The sequence below is a fragment of the Phragmites australis genome, chromosome 4 (genome assembly GCF_958298935.1).
Source record: "Phragmites australis chromosome 4, lpPhrAust1.1, whole genome shotgun sequence".
Lineage (NCBI taxonomy): Eukaryota > Viridiplantae > Streptophyta > Magnoliopsida > Poales > Poaceae > Phragmites > Phragmites australis.
The window spans coordinates 1783188-1800695 of record NC_084924.1 but is presented as its reverse complement, the minus strand read 5'-3'; the positions used below and the strand labels follow the sequence as shown (position 1 = coordinate 1800695).

The window sequence follows — 17508 nt, the reverse complement described above, 5'->3', positions numbered from 1 at the left end:
TTTGGAGATGATGTGTGGTGTGGGGATGAGGGTGCAGGACCGGAGACGACAGAGAGGGAGGCAGCCGATCGAGATCGGCGGAGGGAGGCGAAGGGGTCGAGAGCGCTGGAGGGAGGAGGAGCCGAGGGCAGCGACGGTGGAGGCAAGAAGCGAGTATCAGCAGGCGGGTAGAAACGGGGTCTGCGCGTGTAGGGGCGATCTCAGAGGCCAAACGCAGGCGTTCTCACTTGAATCCTCGGCATGCCCGCGCGTGGACGGATGGGGTCACCGTCCATGCATGCTGTTGGATGAAAATTGTGCAATGGATTCAATGCTATTAAATTGATTTGGGTAGATAATTGTTATGTGAGAAATATTTTTTAAAAAACTCGTGTTTTATAGTATAGAATCGAAAGTTCCACGTCGATCCGGACAACTCGGCGCACGGTGCAATCGAAACAAGTACGTGCGTAGGCACCTCGTGTTGGGATAATCCACAAAGGGGAGATGGGTTCTCTGATGGCTGGCTGGGATTCGCCTGTTCTCGGTGATGAGAACAGAGGTACGTATGGTCTACTCCGCTTGCTCTTGTTTTGTCTATCAGAGATCATTTTCGCGCGCATATACCCGGCGCGCGGCGCCTAGGTAGCCGCAAACGATCCATTACACGCTGCTGGCGATGTGGTTTCGTGATGCACGAAGATGCATGTAGTCATCTCATCTAGTGTACCTATACAATTGTGTGTGTAGTTCCGGCGCGGAGGAACCGGTCGCTGACCAAGGAGGAGGTGGAGGCGTTCTGGAAGCAGCACCGGCAGTCGGAGGGAGGCGGCGAAGTCACGTCTCCCCTAGGCTCCCCCGCCACGGTACGTACTCCCTTCCTGCCTGCGTGCTTCTTGGCCTGCGATGCGCATAAGCCTTCAAGAGCTCTGATGGCGACGGTTGGTTACAGGAGAGCCCGTTCGGTAGCTTGGAGAAGAGGTCTCCGGCGTCTCCTCTGGCCCGCGGCATGAGGACATTGACGCCGGCTCCCCGCGTGGAGGGCTTCCCCGGCGGCGGCGACGACGGCGGCGCCGGGGAAAGCCCCAGCAAGAGCCGCGACTGGTGGACGAGGAGCAGCTGGGCCACCTGAACGAGCCGCCGCAGGAAGAGGCGTCCGGCAGGGTGCAGAGCTACACGCCGCAGTTCCACGTCGCCCGGCCGATCGCCACCGGCAATGCCTGAATTGCGTACACATGCAGATCGAATAGCCACGCGCGCGACACTTTGTCGTCCTTGACATGTGCAAGCCAAGTCGATTACCTCATCTCTGTGGCTGTGGACGTAGCTAGTTTAGGCTTTGATGCATGCATCTCTGTGGTCTCTACCGCCAAGGCTCATTCTTTGTATAGTACGTATAAATAGTACTGGGCATTCTGCCCTATGTATTTATGTACCGTATACGTACGTAATATAGCAGGTGTGGCGAGCTAGCGAGAGGTGTATGTAAAAATCTTTTGCCCTTTTGCAAGCTGTTGCATATGGGTGTGCCTTTATTGTACAGAAGATTTCAGGTGGCGTGGAAGAAACAATGGTGCTAGCAAACTAATTCTCTTGTCAAGTACTCCATCTTGCTGTTAGGTGGAAAGAATCATCCTTTTGAGAAAGATTTGAGAGATCTGAGGAGGATTAGGGAAGAACACGCACGGACGCGGATAATGGGGGATCCGTCACTTCACTGTGGTTCTATTACACATTAGGCCCTGCAAGAGCTCCTAATATCACGTAGCACCACACAAACCGAAACACGCGCCAACAGTATATTGTTTTGTATCGTACTACAACTGTGAGAGCACATAGCAAGAGCTAGAGAGAACTACCCATGCCTCATGTTTTGTCTTCTTTCCGGCTGGATGAGGAACGGATACGTCAACCATGGGTGCCTCATCGACCATTCGCCACACCTCACCTGAACGCAAAATTTTCACATGCTCTTGCTCACAATTGCAATATCTTCTCTGCGTTAAGATTCATATTAAAAATATAGATGAAAAAATCGATGTATATTAGCAGAAAGGGATGGAGCTTTAAGATAAGCTATGTATACATATATACATGCGGAATTATATTCCGTACATACCACTATGTAACCGTGCAGTACAAGAGGTGGCATGCATCTACAGTACCAGCTTATACTAGTGCAGCTCAAACCTAAACTACAACACAAGTTACTAAGACTATCATACATGTTCCCATCTGACAGCTGCTATACACGGGCGTACGGAAGGGAGAGGTACGTACATATATGCACGCGCAGGAGCAGCAGCAGCAGCAGCAGCAGGCCGGTCGACCGCCCACACGTGCACATGCATGCGTTTAGGCGTTGCCGGTGACGATCCGGGCGACGTGGATCTGATCGGCGCACGAGTAGGTCTGCGCCCTGCCGATCATCATCACCTCCCGCGGCGGCTCGTTCAGGAACGCCCAGCTGCTCCTCGTCCACCTACGTGCGTTCGCGCGCGAGTGGCACGACGAAATCACGCAAGAACCAGTCCACGTATGCCGAAAGAAAATAAAAATGAGAGAGAGAGAGAGAGAGAGAGAGAGAGAGAGAGAGAGAGAGAGAGAGAGAATCCGGTGGAGGTATAGGCACGTACGTACCAGTCGCGGCTCATGCTGGGGCTATTGGCGGCGTTCTCGGGGAGGAGGCCATCCACGCGCGTCGCCGGCGACGACGGCTCGCTACGGGGAGACAAGTGCTGGCCACCGTAAGACGAGCAGTACAGGTCAGTCCTTATGCCGGCGCGAGCCAGCGGAGGCGGGGACCACATCCCCTGATCCTGTCGCCGGACGGCGAGAGGGATCTCCTGCTGTGTAACATAATATATATACTGGTCACGTGTAGCCATGCAAATAAGCTCAAAAGCAGCAAGCAGCTGCGCGCATGCAGCACGTACCTCGCGGGGAGAGGACGGGAGCGGCGCCGAGGTCACGTCGCCGACGCGGGGGGAGGCGAGCGGCGAGCCTGCCTCGCCGTTCTCCGGCCTCCCGCGCTGCCTCCAGAACGCCTCGACCTCCTCCTTGGTCAGCGACCGGTTCCTCATCGAACGAGCTACGTACATGCATGCGACGACGTGCATACATAGATCGTACGTACGTGAGAGTAAAGATATGGCGTGGCAGAGGCAACAACTAAGACTACTGCCATGCTTGTCTCGGAAAAACGAAAGATATAGTTGATCAAATACAGACTCTGATCGATCGAGCATGTACCACCTTTCTTGTCACCCAGCACAGTTGAGTTCCATCCAGACATCAGAGAACCCATCTCCGTCCCCGGTCTGTCCTATGGCTGCGAACAGCTCTTTCTTTCTTTCTTCCCGTGAAGAAATGGGCGAGATGGAATGATCGATGGTGATAACTCTCAGCTGGCCATTTTATAGATGAACTATAACTGTCGGGGAATGGATTGCGTAAAAACAGTTTTCACTGGAAAAAAGATATATGCTTCCTTAAAAAAATTAGACTAATATGTAAAAAAATACTCGACACCTTAGACATGACATGGTTTCCAACCTGTATACTTGATGTTTTCTACCAGGAAAAAATATTTTTTAAACAAATCGACATATATTATAGGCGAAATAGCTAAATTCGTCCCTCATCTTTCGCTCGAAGCTCAAATTCGTCCCTCAACTTTTAAAGCGGCCAATGTAGTCCCTCAACTTTCGTTTTGAGTTCAATTTTGTCCCTGGTCCGAGGTGGCAGTCCACCTGGCGTGCTGGCCTGTGCCTGCTCAGCTGAGGAACGTTAGGGTTGTGATGTTGCATTTTGCACACATATGAAAGGACAATATTGCCCCTCAATGACACAGGCACCTGTTAGGAGTCACCAAGCCCGTTTCTCCGCTCACACACCCACACGCCTTCCACTTCCCGTTTCTTCGCTCGGCTCTGTTGTCGCACAGCCGCTAGCACCGGATCCGCTCCCATGGCGAGAGGATCCATGGGCGCCGGATCCAGGTGAGGGAGGGGAAGAGGAACGGCAGGTCGTGAGGAATCAGCTTTGAATGGTTTGGAGGTGGAGGTAAGGGGTCAAGTTGATGTAGGGTTTGGGAACCAACTTTTGCCCGAATTTAGCAAATGAGAGATTGGTTGTTGTCGAAATTGGTTCCTTTTTTTGAGTAATTTGTTGAATTCTTCTTGGTTTTGATTGATTTTCACAGCTGGATCAATTGCTTGAAGAACACAGGGAGGGCATGGTCGTGAGGACAGGGCTGAGGTGCCGCCATGGACTCTACCCGGTGCTAGCTTGCAGCTGGTCTGATACGGATGTAGGCCGGAGGTTCTTGGCATGCTCCCAGGTCGAGGAGCCATGCGACTTCAAGTACTGGATTGACCAAAAATTTGATGGCAGAGCTAAAAGAGTGATTGAGGAACTTGTGTTTATGAATCAAAGCCTGACGGAGCTGTATGTGCATTCAGCTAGGCAGTGGGATGAACTTTTTGTGTCCAGACAGAAGGCAAGGGAAACAATATGTGAATTGAGTGAAACAATTAGAGAACAACGAAGTTGCATTGTCATTTTGTTGTGTTTTACTGCTGTAATAGCTGGTGGCCTGTGGCTGGTGTTGTAATGACTTGTTCTCCAGAATTTTGTTAATGCTACAAGTTGGCCTGTGGCTGGTGTTGTAGATTTTAGGTTGATGTCAAGGAAAAGTGTAATGACTTGTTCTTCAGAATCTTGTTAATGCTATGACTTGTTCTCCAGAAAGGACTTATTGTCCAGAATATTGTTTCAGGCAAGGGAAACATGCTTGTGCTGAATATGACTTCTTCTCCAGAAATGACATGTTCCAATGTTCTCCAGATCTCCAGAAATGAACACATATTTGGCATAACATACACACAACAAGGTCCCCACATTTATCAAAACATAAGCACTAGATGTTCACACAAGCTCATAGGTTCAACATAAAAGTGACAGATCTAAGCAGAACATACACACACACAAGCTCATAGGTTCAACATAAAAGTGACAGGTCTCATATTTGGCATAACAGAAGCACTAGATGTTCAAACAAGCTCCTAGGTTCAACATAAAAGTTACAGATCACTCTTGGAGAGGTACTACACGATGCTCTTCTCTGAAGGCACTAGTTGATTTCCAGATTTTTTTCTGAGAGGTCCTGCTTTGTCCTAATGCTGTTCCACGTCCACTAGAAGTAGATTGGATATTTGCGCTCGCGCGGCCGCCTGTTATATTGATGGTTGCCTTTGCAGTTGAGCCAAGCCGACCAGCAGCACTTGTCTCAATGATAACAGAGGCACTCCCACCAGCGACTGCCTTTGCGGATGCTTGTGCAGTGGACTTAGACCTTCCGAAAGACACCAATCTCCTCTTATGGCCGGACTGGAAAAATTTTTAAATTACTGCAGTGTAGTGGAATAATGCAACGATATTGGATTGGTAAGTAAAATTTATTGACCTGAATGAAGGATGAACCAGTTCGCTCACTGTAGTACAATCCAAAGCCCTCAGGCATTTTGCTATTACTTGATTTAGTATTGGAAGTTGCTGCTGGTCTTTTTCCTCTAGATTGCTTGGATTGTGCAGGTTCAATAGCTAGTGGCGTGGTATTTGCCTGACTTCGAGCAACCAATGCTTGTGAACTTTTTTCCTGTGGAGAAGATGCACCATGGGATGCCGATTGTGATGCCGATTGTTCCACCTGCTACACAACAAAAGTTAGTGTTCTATCAAGATAAGAAAACAATTACAGCAATAATAAAAATGAAAAAGAAACTGAAACACATAAACACCATTGAGCATGTCCTTGAGTTGTGACCCTTGCTATTGCAACGTCTACATTTGTTATTACTTCCAATCTTAGATGACTTAGTGCTCGATTTCTTTTGTTCTGAAGGATCCTTCCTTCTATTTTTCTTTGGTCGACCTGGCATCTTCTTCACTCTTGGAGGTAAAGGTCTAGGATTTGGAGACACAGGCCATGCTGACTCGTGCTCAACTGGTTTCAGAACATGCTGATATGTCTTTTTGTATTGCTCAATAGAGAAACACATATCTATGTAGCTGTTTGGCTCTTCTGACATCTTGAACAGGGCAGCACAAGCATGTTGACAAGGAATACCAGAAACTTGCCAATATCTGCAGGAGCATGTCTTCATTTTCAGATCAACTGTGAACCTCCATTTTTTCTCCCTTATTTCAAAACCAGCATCACCATTCCATAAGACATGACAAAATTGGGTAGCATGCCTTATCTTTCTAACCTTTCTTAGAATGTTGGGACATATAGCCATTATCCACCTCTCACTATTGCTCCTATTCTCTTGGATCCTTCTGGTCACCTGGATCCTTATATCTTCTAGCATGGTTATGATAGGTTTGAACCTTGCTTCTATAATCCAGCTATTGAATGATTCACTCATATTGTTATCAATTGATTCACAATTGGATCCAAGCCTGAACCAAGCTCTGCACCAATGGATAGGATCTGTTTTGTTCAAATCCTCCCATCCTACAGGGGTTATGCTAGCTAACTTGTTCTTGTAGTGATTAAACAACATCACATTTGATGCCCTTGCAATTTTCCAAAATCTCTTTTGGTACTCCTGTAGCCTATGTCTTTTCCTCCAGTTGGCATAAATATGTCGTGCACACATCCTATGCTCGGCCATTGGAAATAGCTGGTTAACTACAGATAGTAGGCCCTTCAACAATGAATTAAATGTTAGGAACATCTTAAAATGAAGTACATCTTAATGCACTATTGTGATTCAAAATTACCTTTTGTTGATCTGTTAGGAACACCCACCCTTCACCACCATATGGGATATTTATATCCTTCTGAAGGTGTCCAAGAAGCCATGCCCATGAATTTGCATTCTCATATTCCACAACTGCCCATGCTATGGGGTAAATTTGATTATTTGCATCCCTTCCAATAGCTGACAGTAGCTCTCCTTTCATAAGACCCTTCAGGAAGCAACCATCAAGCCCAATCACTCTCCTGCATCCTTCTAAGAATCCCCTTAGACACGCATCCAAGCAAATATAAATTCTTTGAAACACATGATCCTCTTCTTCTGGATCAAGAGCAACATGCACACTGCTACCTGGATTACTTCGCTGCAACTCAAGAGCATAGTCAAACAACCTTGAGTACTCCCCACTCTGAGAATCCAATACCTTCTTGATAACCTTTGCTTTTGCTCTCTTAACCATTGTGATCGACACATCCACACCCATCTCTTCTTGTACTGTCTCCTTCAATGTTCTAGCCTTCCATGTTGGATTAGCCTTGATAGTACTCTCATACTTATCACATAGTCTATTTGTCGACAACCTTTTATTATTCAAGTCCGGGCAACATGCATGATTTGGATTATATGTTACAATTTGAAACCAATCACTCCTCGAGTTGTATGAAGCATGCAAAACCCAGGGACAACCTTTCCATCTGCAAACAGCCCTGAGCCTCTTTTTGTCATTCTTGACAAACCTGATATTAACCTTCATCTTCAATGCATACCTTTCTATTGCATCCTTCAACTGATCCCTGCCTCTAAGGCACATGTCCACGGCAAAGTGGGGAACCTCGGCCCGACTATCAAAGATTGGAAACCGACACTTCCTTCTCTTGGCACCACCATCACTGTCATCATCATACGATGCCTCCTCATCTGAATCAAAGTATGCAAGGCCATCTCCATTTTCATTACCTTGAGTCATGGTGTTTGGATCCAATGCAATTGGGGTGTCCAATGGAACATCTCCTCTCCTCTTCATTTTTGACATGAATTCTTTGTAATTACTTTTAATCTCCCTTGCTTCATCATCCTCGTCAGTCGTAAAGCCTGTCCTATCACAATCACTATCTGATTCTACATTATCACCACTCGGAAGAGCAAGTGGAGCACCATCTTATTCATTCTGACCACGCAAGAGACCAACTGCAGCATCTAAATCCATGATGTTATCATCTCGAAACAAGTCAAACACGTCTTCATCTCCATATTGTGTCTCTGTTTCATTAGTGCCACCCATGTCCACATCAATTAGTTCAGTGTATATGTCCACGGCGCCGACAGATCCTACCGCATCAACCATATCCAAACATGACTTGTCATCTACAAGCAACCTCATTCCACTATTCAATACAGCACCGGATGGCAACCAATACATCCTAACAGAAGTCTTAAAGGTTGTGTGGTCCATAAGATGGGCTTCTAGCTCTGGGATTGAAATTTTCAGCTTGTCTATGTGTGATACTCCCTCATCCCCATTAAAGTATTGCACTTTTGACCCATCAAGAACAAATTGCCCATTGAAATAAAACTTGACAGCCAATACCTCACAATCTCCCATCCTTTTTAAGCCCTACACGAACCACCCTATGGTCAAATCAAAGCAAAAACACCACAAAAAATCAATCAACAGGTAAAAGCCCCATCCAATTACCTTGTCCTGGTGTCTCACGGTGAGTCCAGCTCCTCCCGCCGCCATGGTTGTCGAACCTCCGCAATGTCGCCTTCCAGCAACTCCCTTCTCGCTCTTCTTCGGTCGCCCAATCTCCAAGATCAGCCACGCACCTCTACAACGCCGCCTTCCAGCAGCTCCTTTCCCCACCCCACGAACCCTACGGAAGGGGTGCAGCCGCCATGGCCAAGAAAACACGAACGAGAACCGGTTGCTTGCAGCCCGTGGAGAAAGAAAGAATGAGGGCAAAAGAGGTACTTCTCAGTAGATGACTTAGCCAAAAACGTTCCTCAGCTGAGCAGGCACAGGCCAGCACGCCAGGTGGACTGCCACCTCGGACCAGGGACAAAATTGAACTCAAAACGAAAGTTGAGGGACTACATTGGCCGCTTTAAAAGTTGAGGGACGAATTTGAGCTTCGAGCGAAAGATGAGGGACGAATTTGGCTATTTCGCCTATATTATATTTCTAAACTAAATATGTTATTGATAGCCAAACTTTCAAAATTTTGATCACGTAAGTATGTGTTACCGGAGGAGTAATTGTGGCCAAACCTCAATTCCTCATGCGAACTTTCCAGGCTCCATTGGAGTTCAAATACTCTCTCTCTCTCTCTCTCTCTCTCTCTCTCTCTCTCTCTCTCTCTCTGACATGAACAAGCACACAACTATCTCTATCTGTCGATTCGACACACGCGTCACTACCCATTGTAGCCAAGCACACAGCTATCTGTCGATTCGACACACGCGTCACTACGCATTGTAGCTACTGCATGCATGTCAGTGCCCATGCGGCTTGGATCGTCATCCATCCCCCAAATGCGCTGCTACCCTGCGCCGCAGTTCGTCCTTATCAGAAAGTTCATCTCCTTGTACGCATACGGCCATCCGGGAACCGGCCCGGCAAGAATCCCGGCCCCTTTCCGGAGCAGGCCGAAGCACGGGATCGATTTCACGCGGCGCATTGGATAATTATGCCCGAACGGCCTAACTCGGCATGCGTTCCCGACGGGCCCGGCCCATTTTCTTGTGCTGGTTCGGCCTTGTTTCACTAGCTTATTTTCTGTTTCTTTTCCCTTTTTTTTCAATCCACCTGTTCTTCAGAAGCCTGAAAACAACTAGATTTCGAGCGATAAAGAACGGTTGCCATCGACAGAGGTTATGGTTAGTGGTTTCGGGATTTAAAGAGTCATTTATAGTTAGTGGTTTCAGAATAATCTCTTATAAATTCGTCTTTTTAGATAGCACCTATAGGATTTGCTTCCCCAAAGTGACCTAAAACCCAATCATCCACGGCCGGCCCCACCCAACAGTGACCCAGCACCAATCATCCCTTCCTCCACCACCCCCTCTTCTTCCATCGCCCCTCGCTTTCCTCCCACACATAGCGACCCACCTGGAGAGAGAGAGAGAGAGAGAGAGAGAGAGAGAGAGAGGGAGAGGGAGAGGGAGAGAGAGTCGTCGGGGCATGAAGTTCGGGAAGGATTTCCGGAACCACCTGGAGGAGACGCTGCCGGCGTGGAGGGACAAGTACCTCGCGTACAAGGCCCTCAAGAAGCTCATCAAGAACCTGCCGCCCCCCGGAGTCGACGCCCCGCCTCCTCCCCTTCCTCCTCCTCCTCCTCCTCCGCCCGCCGCCGCCGGCGCCGAGGGGGAGGGAGGTGGACATGGAGTCGGGCATGGGAACATCGCCCTGGGGATCTGGTTCGCCAGGATCCTCGACATGGAGCTCCACAAGCTCAACGAGTTCTACATGGAGAGGGAGGAGTGGTACGTCATCCGGCTCCAGGTGCGCCCTTCCGTGCGACCGTGCCCTTGGTCATATCCCTGCGGTTCTTGTTGATGCGTGTGTTCGTGATCCATTGTCAGTAGAGAGTAAAAGTTTAGGTTGTGTGATCCATTATGTCTGCGAATTGACGCCGAAGTGATTCATGGTCCCCAGTTGATTTCTTGATTTCGACCAGTGCAGTCGGTTTGTACGAATGATCAAATCAGGAGTACAAGTTCTGGTATATGTGATCTCTGTAGTTCAGTATGGCTTGGGGAATGTTGAATTGAACTAAGGATAAGGAGGATTGCGATGAAGTGTTAGAGTATGATGCCTCCATCCTTGCCTGTGGTTCAGTTTGGAGTGAATGGCCAGTTGATGATTAACTGTGGGTGACGAAATGGGGTTAGTCTGACTGTAATTGTTACTTTGGTAGCTACATCCTACATGTCTTTATTCATTTTGGACGAAATAGCTAATCTGTACCTTTCCCCTATGGCGGAAGCTTCCTGTTGTTCATTACCGTATGCGCTTATCCACCATATAAGGGATAAAATCCGTGACTCTAAATTTAATTTTGCGGTTTAGTGTACCTGTATACAATGTCATAAAATATCAACTTTGCACAAGGTGAAATCAACCTAGGCGTATTGGCTCAAGCCAATACACAAAAATAAGCAGCAAAATTTTCGCAATTTCGCAAGTATGCTACTGGAAAATGTTCTTTATTTTCTCTATGATGAGAGCTATATTGCTACTATCTTGTTTCTTAGCTAAGATTGCATTGATGATGGATGTTGAGGGTGGCAGTTCTCTGTTTATATCAAAAATAAAAAAATAAAAAAAAATTCATATGATGGACTATTTCATGTTCTCTGTTCTATGAAGAGAAGATGCAGCAAAAATGCTAACGATTTTAGGTTTGTTGGTTGTGAGGTAGACTTTCCTGAGTAGCGCAATTATTGCATTCTGGTATCATATAATCTGCTAGGCACTTGGGTTTTCCTGATTGTCCCCCTCCTTATGTGTTAATTTTCTTGTCTTTAGCACTTCCTTTAATTGGAGCTGCCATTCTAATGCATCGTGACCAATTACTTTTCAAAGGTGCTCAAGGAGAGGATTGATCGCGTCAAAGCCAAAAAGAATGATGCTTTTACATCTAAGAGCGAATTTACTGAAGAGATGTTAGAGATACGTAAAGATTTTGTGATCATACACGGAGAGATGATTCTTCTGCAAACCTACAGCTCCCTAAATTTTGCTGGTGCGCACATCAAACCAAGCTGGCCGATCTTCAGTATTCTAGCGATGTTTGGAATCCAATGTGCATTGTACTTTGTGCATGCAGGACTAGTGAAGATACTGAAGAAGTATGACAAGAGAACAGGCGGTTTGCTCAGCCTACCTTTTACTCAACGTGCTCGTCACCAGCCATTTTTCACAACTGAACCTTTAACAAGGCTTGTTCGAGAATGCGAGGCTAATCTTGAACTACTTTTCCCGGTCGAAGCAGAAGTACTTGAGCCTGGTTCCTCTGCAAAGCTGGAACAGCATGATGATGTGGCTAGACGTGATCCAACTTCATCTTGCGATGTGGAAACCTCAGATGTGTACCGAGGCACACTCGCAGCAATTAAAGCGATGCAGGGCCTTCGGAGAGCCAGCTCTACTTACAACCCCCTGTCTCTATCTAGGTTCTTCCATGGCGAGGATGGCGAAGCTTGTTCTGGTGCCATCACTTCTGAGAGTTCGCTGTCAGATTCCTCAACAGGCTCCCAGATTCAAGATGCCGGAAAGGATGATAATGAGGTGCAATCAAGGGAGCAGAATGCTGCTCAAAGGGAGCATAATGCAGAAGGCGAGCCACGCGATGAATAATCCGTCTTCTCACGCACCGTTCAATAACCGTTCACAAGGGTAAATGGATTATCTGGATGTCTAGCCGTCTTTGAAGTGTCACGCGAGGATTTCCTAATAGACTTATTTTTTGGCATCAGAACCTCAGAGGCATGAAATGTTTATCTTACCATGTTTTTGTTGTGTTGGCAGCATGTCATAAGGGTTTATTATAGGAGCCATTTGAGTTTTGAAGCTGTAGGCAGAAAGCATTGACAAGTCATAGCTGACTCCGGAGAAATCTTATACAATTTTCCCTTGGTTTCTCGAATTTTTTTGTTGACACTTTACAGTGCTTGCTTCCTAATCAGGTGTTCCGCGACAAAGCATGTGCGTCAAAATGGTATCGTGATCTAATCATATCTTTCACGCAGATACCCAGCACAAAGAAAGCGTCAACTAGTTGGAGTGATTATTTACTTGGTACACAGAAGAAACTACGTTAGAAAGGACAGTTAATGGGAAAATGTACAATCAGAAATGCAGAGTATTTGTATTCGTGTATACACTTCATTTGTCACTTCAGTTCACCATGAGCTCACAGCATTGTACACAGTTAGTAAAGAGCCGGGTGAGAGGAGAGGCCGTGGGGCAGCTGCTGCTGACATGAATAAGCCCCTTCAATGGGGAAAAGATCAGAACAAGTAATACACACATTTTTACAATGTTATCTATGACCAAATGAAAATCACGATTTTCCCCAATTGCAACCCTGCAAATAGCACATCATCAATCTTGATCATTGTTTTCTTACATTGGTGATTGCAGGAACCTTGGCTGGGTAGTTAGAAAAATCCACATCGAGTAATTCTGTGAGGTCGTAGAGTCCTCCAGGAGGGTCGACTTTGTCCTTGATTGGGGTGGTCATCGTTTCTTCCTTATCTGCCTGGTTGGATGATACGCTTGATGTCACCGGACTATTTGAAGCCACCACGGTGATGCCACCCAACTCTACACCCTGTCCACTTGGCACAGCGCTCCCTGAAGGAAATTTTGTTCGTGTGTTGTCTCCCTCATTGTGATTGTAGAGCACATATTCGTTATAGGTAGGAGCAAACTGCATGAGAATGGGGTAGATTAGACTAGATAGGCAAACTACAATGCTATAGGGTATGGGTACGCAAGATCTTGCTTACCTGGTGAACAGTGTCATGGTAGAAATCATTAAATTTCAAAGCATGGAGAAGGCTTCCTCTGAAACCACCGGAAGGGCGGGCATTGGCACCTGCATACTCCTTGTAAGGGAAGGCAAATAGGTGCCCAATGGCTGCTATGAGCATCTCAACACACAATACAAAGTTCTGGAGATCAGCAGCCTTTTCAGCATTCTTGATAAACCGAGATTTTGCAGCAAGGAAAACCAGGACACCCTGCAAGAAAGAACTTCAAATTATTGAACCGAGAATACTTCTGATGACACAAGAATTCCTTGGCAAGACCACATTGCAAACAGGAAACACAGTTTCAGATATAAGCGAGTCAATAGGTGGCTCCCTATTATACTTGGAAGAGGGGAAAATATCAATTGGTGTTGTGTTTACCTGCCAATATGTGAGAAACACGACTGATTTGATAATGATGAATTTAGGGACAGGATTGTATGGCCGAAGTAGATCTCTGCATGCCGCATAGAACAATGCAAGAGCATATAACGCCATTGAGTATGAGATTGTATATATGATGGTTATGTACAGATAGGATTGGTTGACACTGAAGTCGCCGTCTTCATATTTCCCTTTAGCATAAAGGATGAAGGTAATAACAACCAAAATAGGCTTAAGAATCACAAACTGCAAGCAGCCTTGTTTGCATCTTCGTATGAAACGTCTGTTCAAGAACACGAGATTTTTCAATCAGCACTTGCGTAATCATGACGTATAGGTCTAAAAAAAAGTGTTACTGTGCAATGGCACATGAAAGTATAAAAACTGATATGACCATTACTTAATATGCACCAAGGTCAGTTACGCACCCATCTAGAGGAATAGCTGGAAAACAGCAAGTCATCAGAAACCATGATGGTTTCAGGGTTCGGCCACTCAAACTTACCACCACAGCACCGGGACCTCCCACCCATGCCAAACATAGTGAAAGGAAATTGTAGATGACCCAAGCATCATAGCTGAAACATGATAAGATAGGAAATTTCAGAATAAGCTGGTTATGCAATTGTTAGTTCAAGTGCTTCTGCAACTGCAGTGAAAAAGCCAATAGTATATGAGAAATTTCACACAACACATGAGAAATAACAGCTTAACTCTGCTGCACTACGATACTCGGACTGACATGTTAAAGTACTTAAGAAGCACCAACAAGAAGAAAAGAGAAAGAAAGACACATAATAACTTTCAACATTCTCATACCAAGTTAGTAACAGGAGTTCCTAATGCCACATGACATTTTATAACCATGCATGAATGAAAGCAGTACTGCACAGAATAAAGATGCCATACCATATGAATGTATATGATAACAAAAAAAAAAATGTTTGTCTCTATTGGCTATTAGCGAAAAACCAACAAAAAGTTTATGCTAGTTCTCGTTTGTGCTAATTGCCTACAAACGGGCATTTTGAATCCATGAAAATATAAGATTACATGTCCCAACAGTTAGCAAAAGCAGAAATCATGATCTCACATTGAACTAGACGATTCAAATGAATGGAGAAAAGAGGTTAGACGTGAAAGTAGGACTTACATCTCTCGAATAGAATTAAAATATATTGCACTGTCGGGGAAGATAAGGGAAAGAAATGACATCACTGAATATACCTGCAAAATAACATGTCTTCAGGGTTAATATGCTGAAATGATGACATACAAAAGCAATTATAGCCAAAATCTATTGGACACAAGGGATGAAACGTAGATCAATAGTGGATGAAGTGCAAGTGAGGTATTTCTACATAGAATATCAATCTGTTGATGAGTAGCCGAATTGTGCAAAACAGTTTAAATCATGGCCATTTGCCCTTTTCTCCAAAAATGTAGGTGTTGATATCACATTTGCTGGAATTTAACCAAATAGTACATAAATTCACATGATAACACTCTTATAGCTGCAGCATACTGACTTAGATAAACCCAATCACTTGGGTGAACTATGAACTCATTATCAACATCGAAACCCATTTCCACCTAACGAAACCTCAAAAACCATAAACAATTCGCTTAGAAAATCATGGAAGCACCTACTTCCTATCAGAACTCTGTGTGTTCGATGAATTAACTGGCGTACTAAGGACAAACTACATCAAAGAAAAGGAACTCAACCTCAATGCCCATCAGAACCTCGTTGAATTCATTTGCAAATTTGGAGAAAACCCCGTAAATGGAGCTCTATAGCAAGCATTCAAACCAGAACCACAGAGCACTAGCAAATTCATCAGGGCCTTCAATTCCAATCACAGCCTCACTGCCACAGAAAATTGGCTTCAAAACACACCTTGGACCCCGACCAAAACCTAAAAGCGCCAACTGAAAAAACACAATCGCAGAGCGATGCAAGGTCCTGCAAGGCGCATCACGAGTCAGGACCTTCATCCAGAGCCACTGCGTATACCCACTTGCAAATCCACCTCAATCGGCTCGTATTCCAGCTCTTAACCACGACATGCCCCTCAAATTCACCTAAATAAACCTCCAAATTCGCTGACTTTGCGACAGATCTGGCGCGAGGGAGCTGAGCAGAGGGGTTAGGTACACGAGCCGAACAGATAGCATTACCGGGACCATGAAGATGATGCGGACGATGAATCGCTGGTAGATGGGCTCGGCGTAGTGGAGGAGGTGGCGGTAGATGTGCACGAGCGCGACCACCGTGGCCGCCGTGGCGCACACCAGCGCCGCCGCCGTGTACGCTGCCGACGTCCACTCCATCGGGCCCGAGGCCGTCGGCCACCAGCCCACCCGGACCCACCACGGCGGCGCAGAGGCGAAGGCGAAGCCCTTGATTGGCCGCGCGCTGTAGTTGGGTTGGGTGCGAGGGTGGTTGGGTTTTTTTTTTTGAGGTAAAGGGTGGTTGGGTTGGGGAAGAGGAGGAGGGGTTAACAGTCAGCGAGACGAAACGAGACGAGGAGGCGTTAATAGCATCGGTTTTCGCGTTGGATTTTTCTTAATCTTTTTGCCCAGTGGACAGTGGTTCGATTTGATTTTTCCGGAGATTTGAAGCGGACCGGTGTTCGAGGAGGACTGCCGTAGGGGCCAAGCTTCAAATTTCTTTTCCCCTTCTCTGGACCCGAGGATTTCACGGAGATTCCGTAAGAAGCGACGCGATCTCGCTGTAATTTGCACGAATATTTTTACAGAATCTTCCGCGGCAGGTAAGGCCATCTTTAATCGAATCTTTTCGTGGTTTCTATTTTCTTCGTAAAAGTTACTCGTTTTCTTTATCGCTCAAACACTTTCCTTTTAAAGTTCTCATGATAAAGTGATTCACCCCTTAATTTTATTCACTTTAGAATTCTCTCTTCTTTCTTTTTACAAATCTCTTTAAATAAAAGTTGTTAGAGATATAATAAAAATAAAGAAAATGAAAAGGAGGAGAAGAATAAAAAAGAGAATGAAATAAAGGAAATATGGTTGAGTATGGTCTAAGGGCGTGTTGTGATTCACATCATCTCTTTTTTTTTAAAAAAAAACCCTTAATACAACACGTAGACGAATGCACACTCATATAACGCATATTGAAAACTGTAAATTTGCAACTTAGAGATTTATTATGTCATCACAAGCTTCTCGCTAGGGATGGCAACAGGATTGGACCGGAGTGTCCCTTGTCCCCGCCCTAACCTCGAAAAGCGTATGGGGACAAAAACTCATCCCATCCCTAGCCCCGTCAGATTCCGAAAACAGCACACGGCGAGCGGCGAGCAACATCCCGGCAAGCGATGGACTCAGGGCCCAATGGACCCTTGCGAGTAAAACTCTATCACCGCCTCCACCCCCCGCCTCGACCTGGACTTAAGTCCCGCCCCATGAGCCCTACAGGGAAAACTCATCCTATCCTTGCCCTATTCGGGACGGATCCCCGTTTTGATGAGAAAATTTATCATCCTTACTTCTCGTTATTGATAGATACATCGTCTACCACTAAATGCTCATTCAGATACCTCAAACCCCGTTGGGATCCCGACCCGTTCCCTGGTTGTTTGGATACCTCACAGGTCAAAAAAAAATCGGCTCTTTCCACCTCTATTCCCATCCACCCATTGGGAGAGAAAAAAACGCCTCATGACTCGTGAATTTCCTTCCCGTCGCGCTCTCACTTGCTCTCTTCGATCTCGCGATACATTGTCGAAGACCGCCTCCACCATGCCATCGGCGCCTACTCTGCAACTATGTGTGCCACGCCATCGGTACCTCCGCCACAACCACGTGTGGGTCG

The 17508-nt window shown here is 46.1% G+C and overlaps 3 protein-coding genes and 1 pseudogene across 3 annotated transcripts; 2 read left to right on the top strand and 2 right to left on the bottom strand.

Moving 5' to 3' along the window:
• The first annotated feature begins 486 nt into the window (after positions 1 to 486).
• On the top strand, positions 487 to 1203 carry LOC133914930 (uncharacterized; annotated as a pseudogene).
• Positions 1204 to 4901: 3698 nt separating this feature from the next.
• Positions 4902 to 6792, bottom strand: LOC133914059 (uncharacterized). Its single transcript, XM_062357219.1, has 2 exons — positions 5447 to 6792; positions 4902 to 5370 (listed from the first exon to the last, which is right to left on the bottom strand). Exon 1 carries the CDS (start codon positions 6720 to 6722, stop codon positions 5718 to 5720), a length of 1005 nt encoding a protein of 334 aa, XP_062213203.1. The 5' UTR covers positions 6723 to 6792; the 3' UTR covers positions 4902 to 5370; positions 5447 to 5717.
• Positions 6793 to 9868: 3076 nt separating this feature from the next.
• LOC133915093 (SPX domain-containing protein 4-like) lies at positions 9869 to 12413 on the top strand. Its single transcript, XM_062358104.1, has 3 exons — positions 9869 to 10248; positions 11332 to 11491; positions 11576 to 12413. The coding sequence occupies exons 1-3, from the start codon at positions 9928 to 9930 to the stop codon at positions 12103 to 12105; spliced, it is 1011 nt and encodes a 336-aa protein (XP_062214088.1). The 5' UTR covers positions 9869 to 9927; the 3' UTR covers positions 12106 to 12413.
• A 282-nt stretch (positions 12414 to 12695) lies between these two features.
• Positions 12696 to 16253, bottom strand: LOC133915092 (uncharacterized). Its single transcript, XM_062358103.1, has 7 exons — positions 16151 to 16253; positions 15849 to 16120; positions 14821 to 14894; positions 14096 to 14245; positions 13665 to 13950; positions 13260 to 13493; positions 12696 to 13180 (listed from the first exon to the last, which is right to left on the bottom strand). The coding sequence occupies exons 2-7, from the start codon at positions 15999 to 16001 to the stop codon at positions 12863 to 12865; spliced, it is 1215 nt and encodes a 404-aa protein (XP_062214087.1). The 5' UTR covers positions 16002 to 16120; positions 16151 to 16253; the 3' UTR covers positions 12696 to 12862.
• Between the last annotated feature and the right edge of the window lie 1255 nt (positions 16254 to 17508).

Coding starts and splice junctions, on each gene's coding strand:
- LOC133915093 (XM_062358104.1), top strand. CDS start 9,928: ATGAAGTTCGGGAAGGATTTCCGGAACCACCTGGAGGAGACGCTGCCG. Junction 10,249..11,331: donor GGTACGTCATCCGGCTCCAG/GTGCGCCCTTCC, acceptor TACTTTTCAAAG/GTGCTCAAGGAGAGGATTGA. Junction 11,492..11,575: donor CAGCTCCCTAAATTTTGCTG/GTGCGCACATCA, acceptor TTGTGCATGCAG/GACTAGTGAAGATACTGAAG.
- LOC133914059 (XM_062357219.1), bottom strand. CDS start 6,722: ATGTTCCTAACATTTAATTCATTGTTGAAGGGCCTACTATCTGTAGTT.
- LOC133915092 (XM_062358103.1), bottom strand. CDS start 16,001: ATGGAGTGGACGTCGGCAGCGTACACGGCGGCGGCGCTGGTGTGCGCC. Junction 14,246..14,820: donor TTTAATTCTATTCGAGAGAT/GTAAGTCCTACT, acceptor ATCATGTTTCAG/CTATGATGCTTGGGTCATCT. Junction 13,494..13,664: donor TGTTTCTCACATATTGGCAG/GTAAACACAACA, acceptor TCTTTCTTGCAG/GGTGTCCTGGTTTTCCTTGC.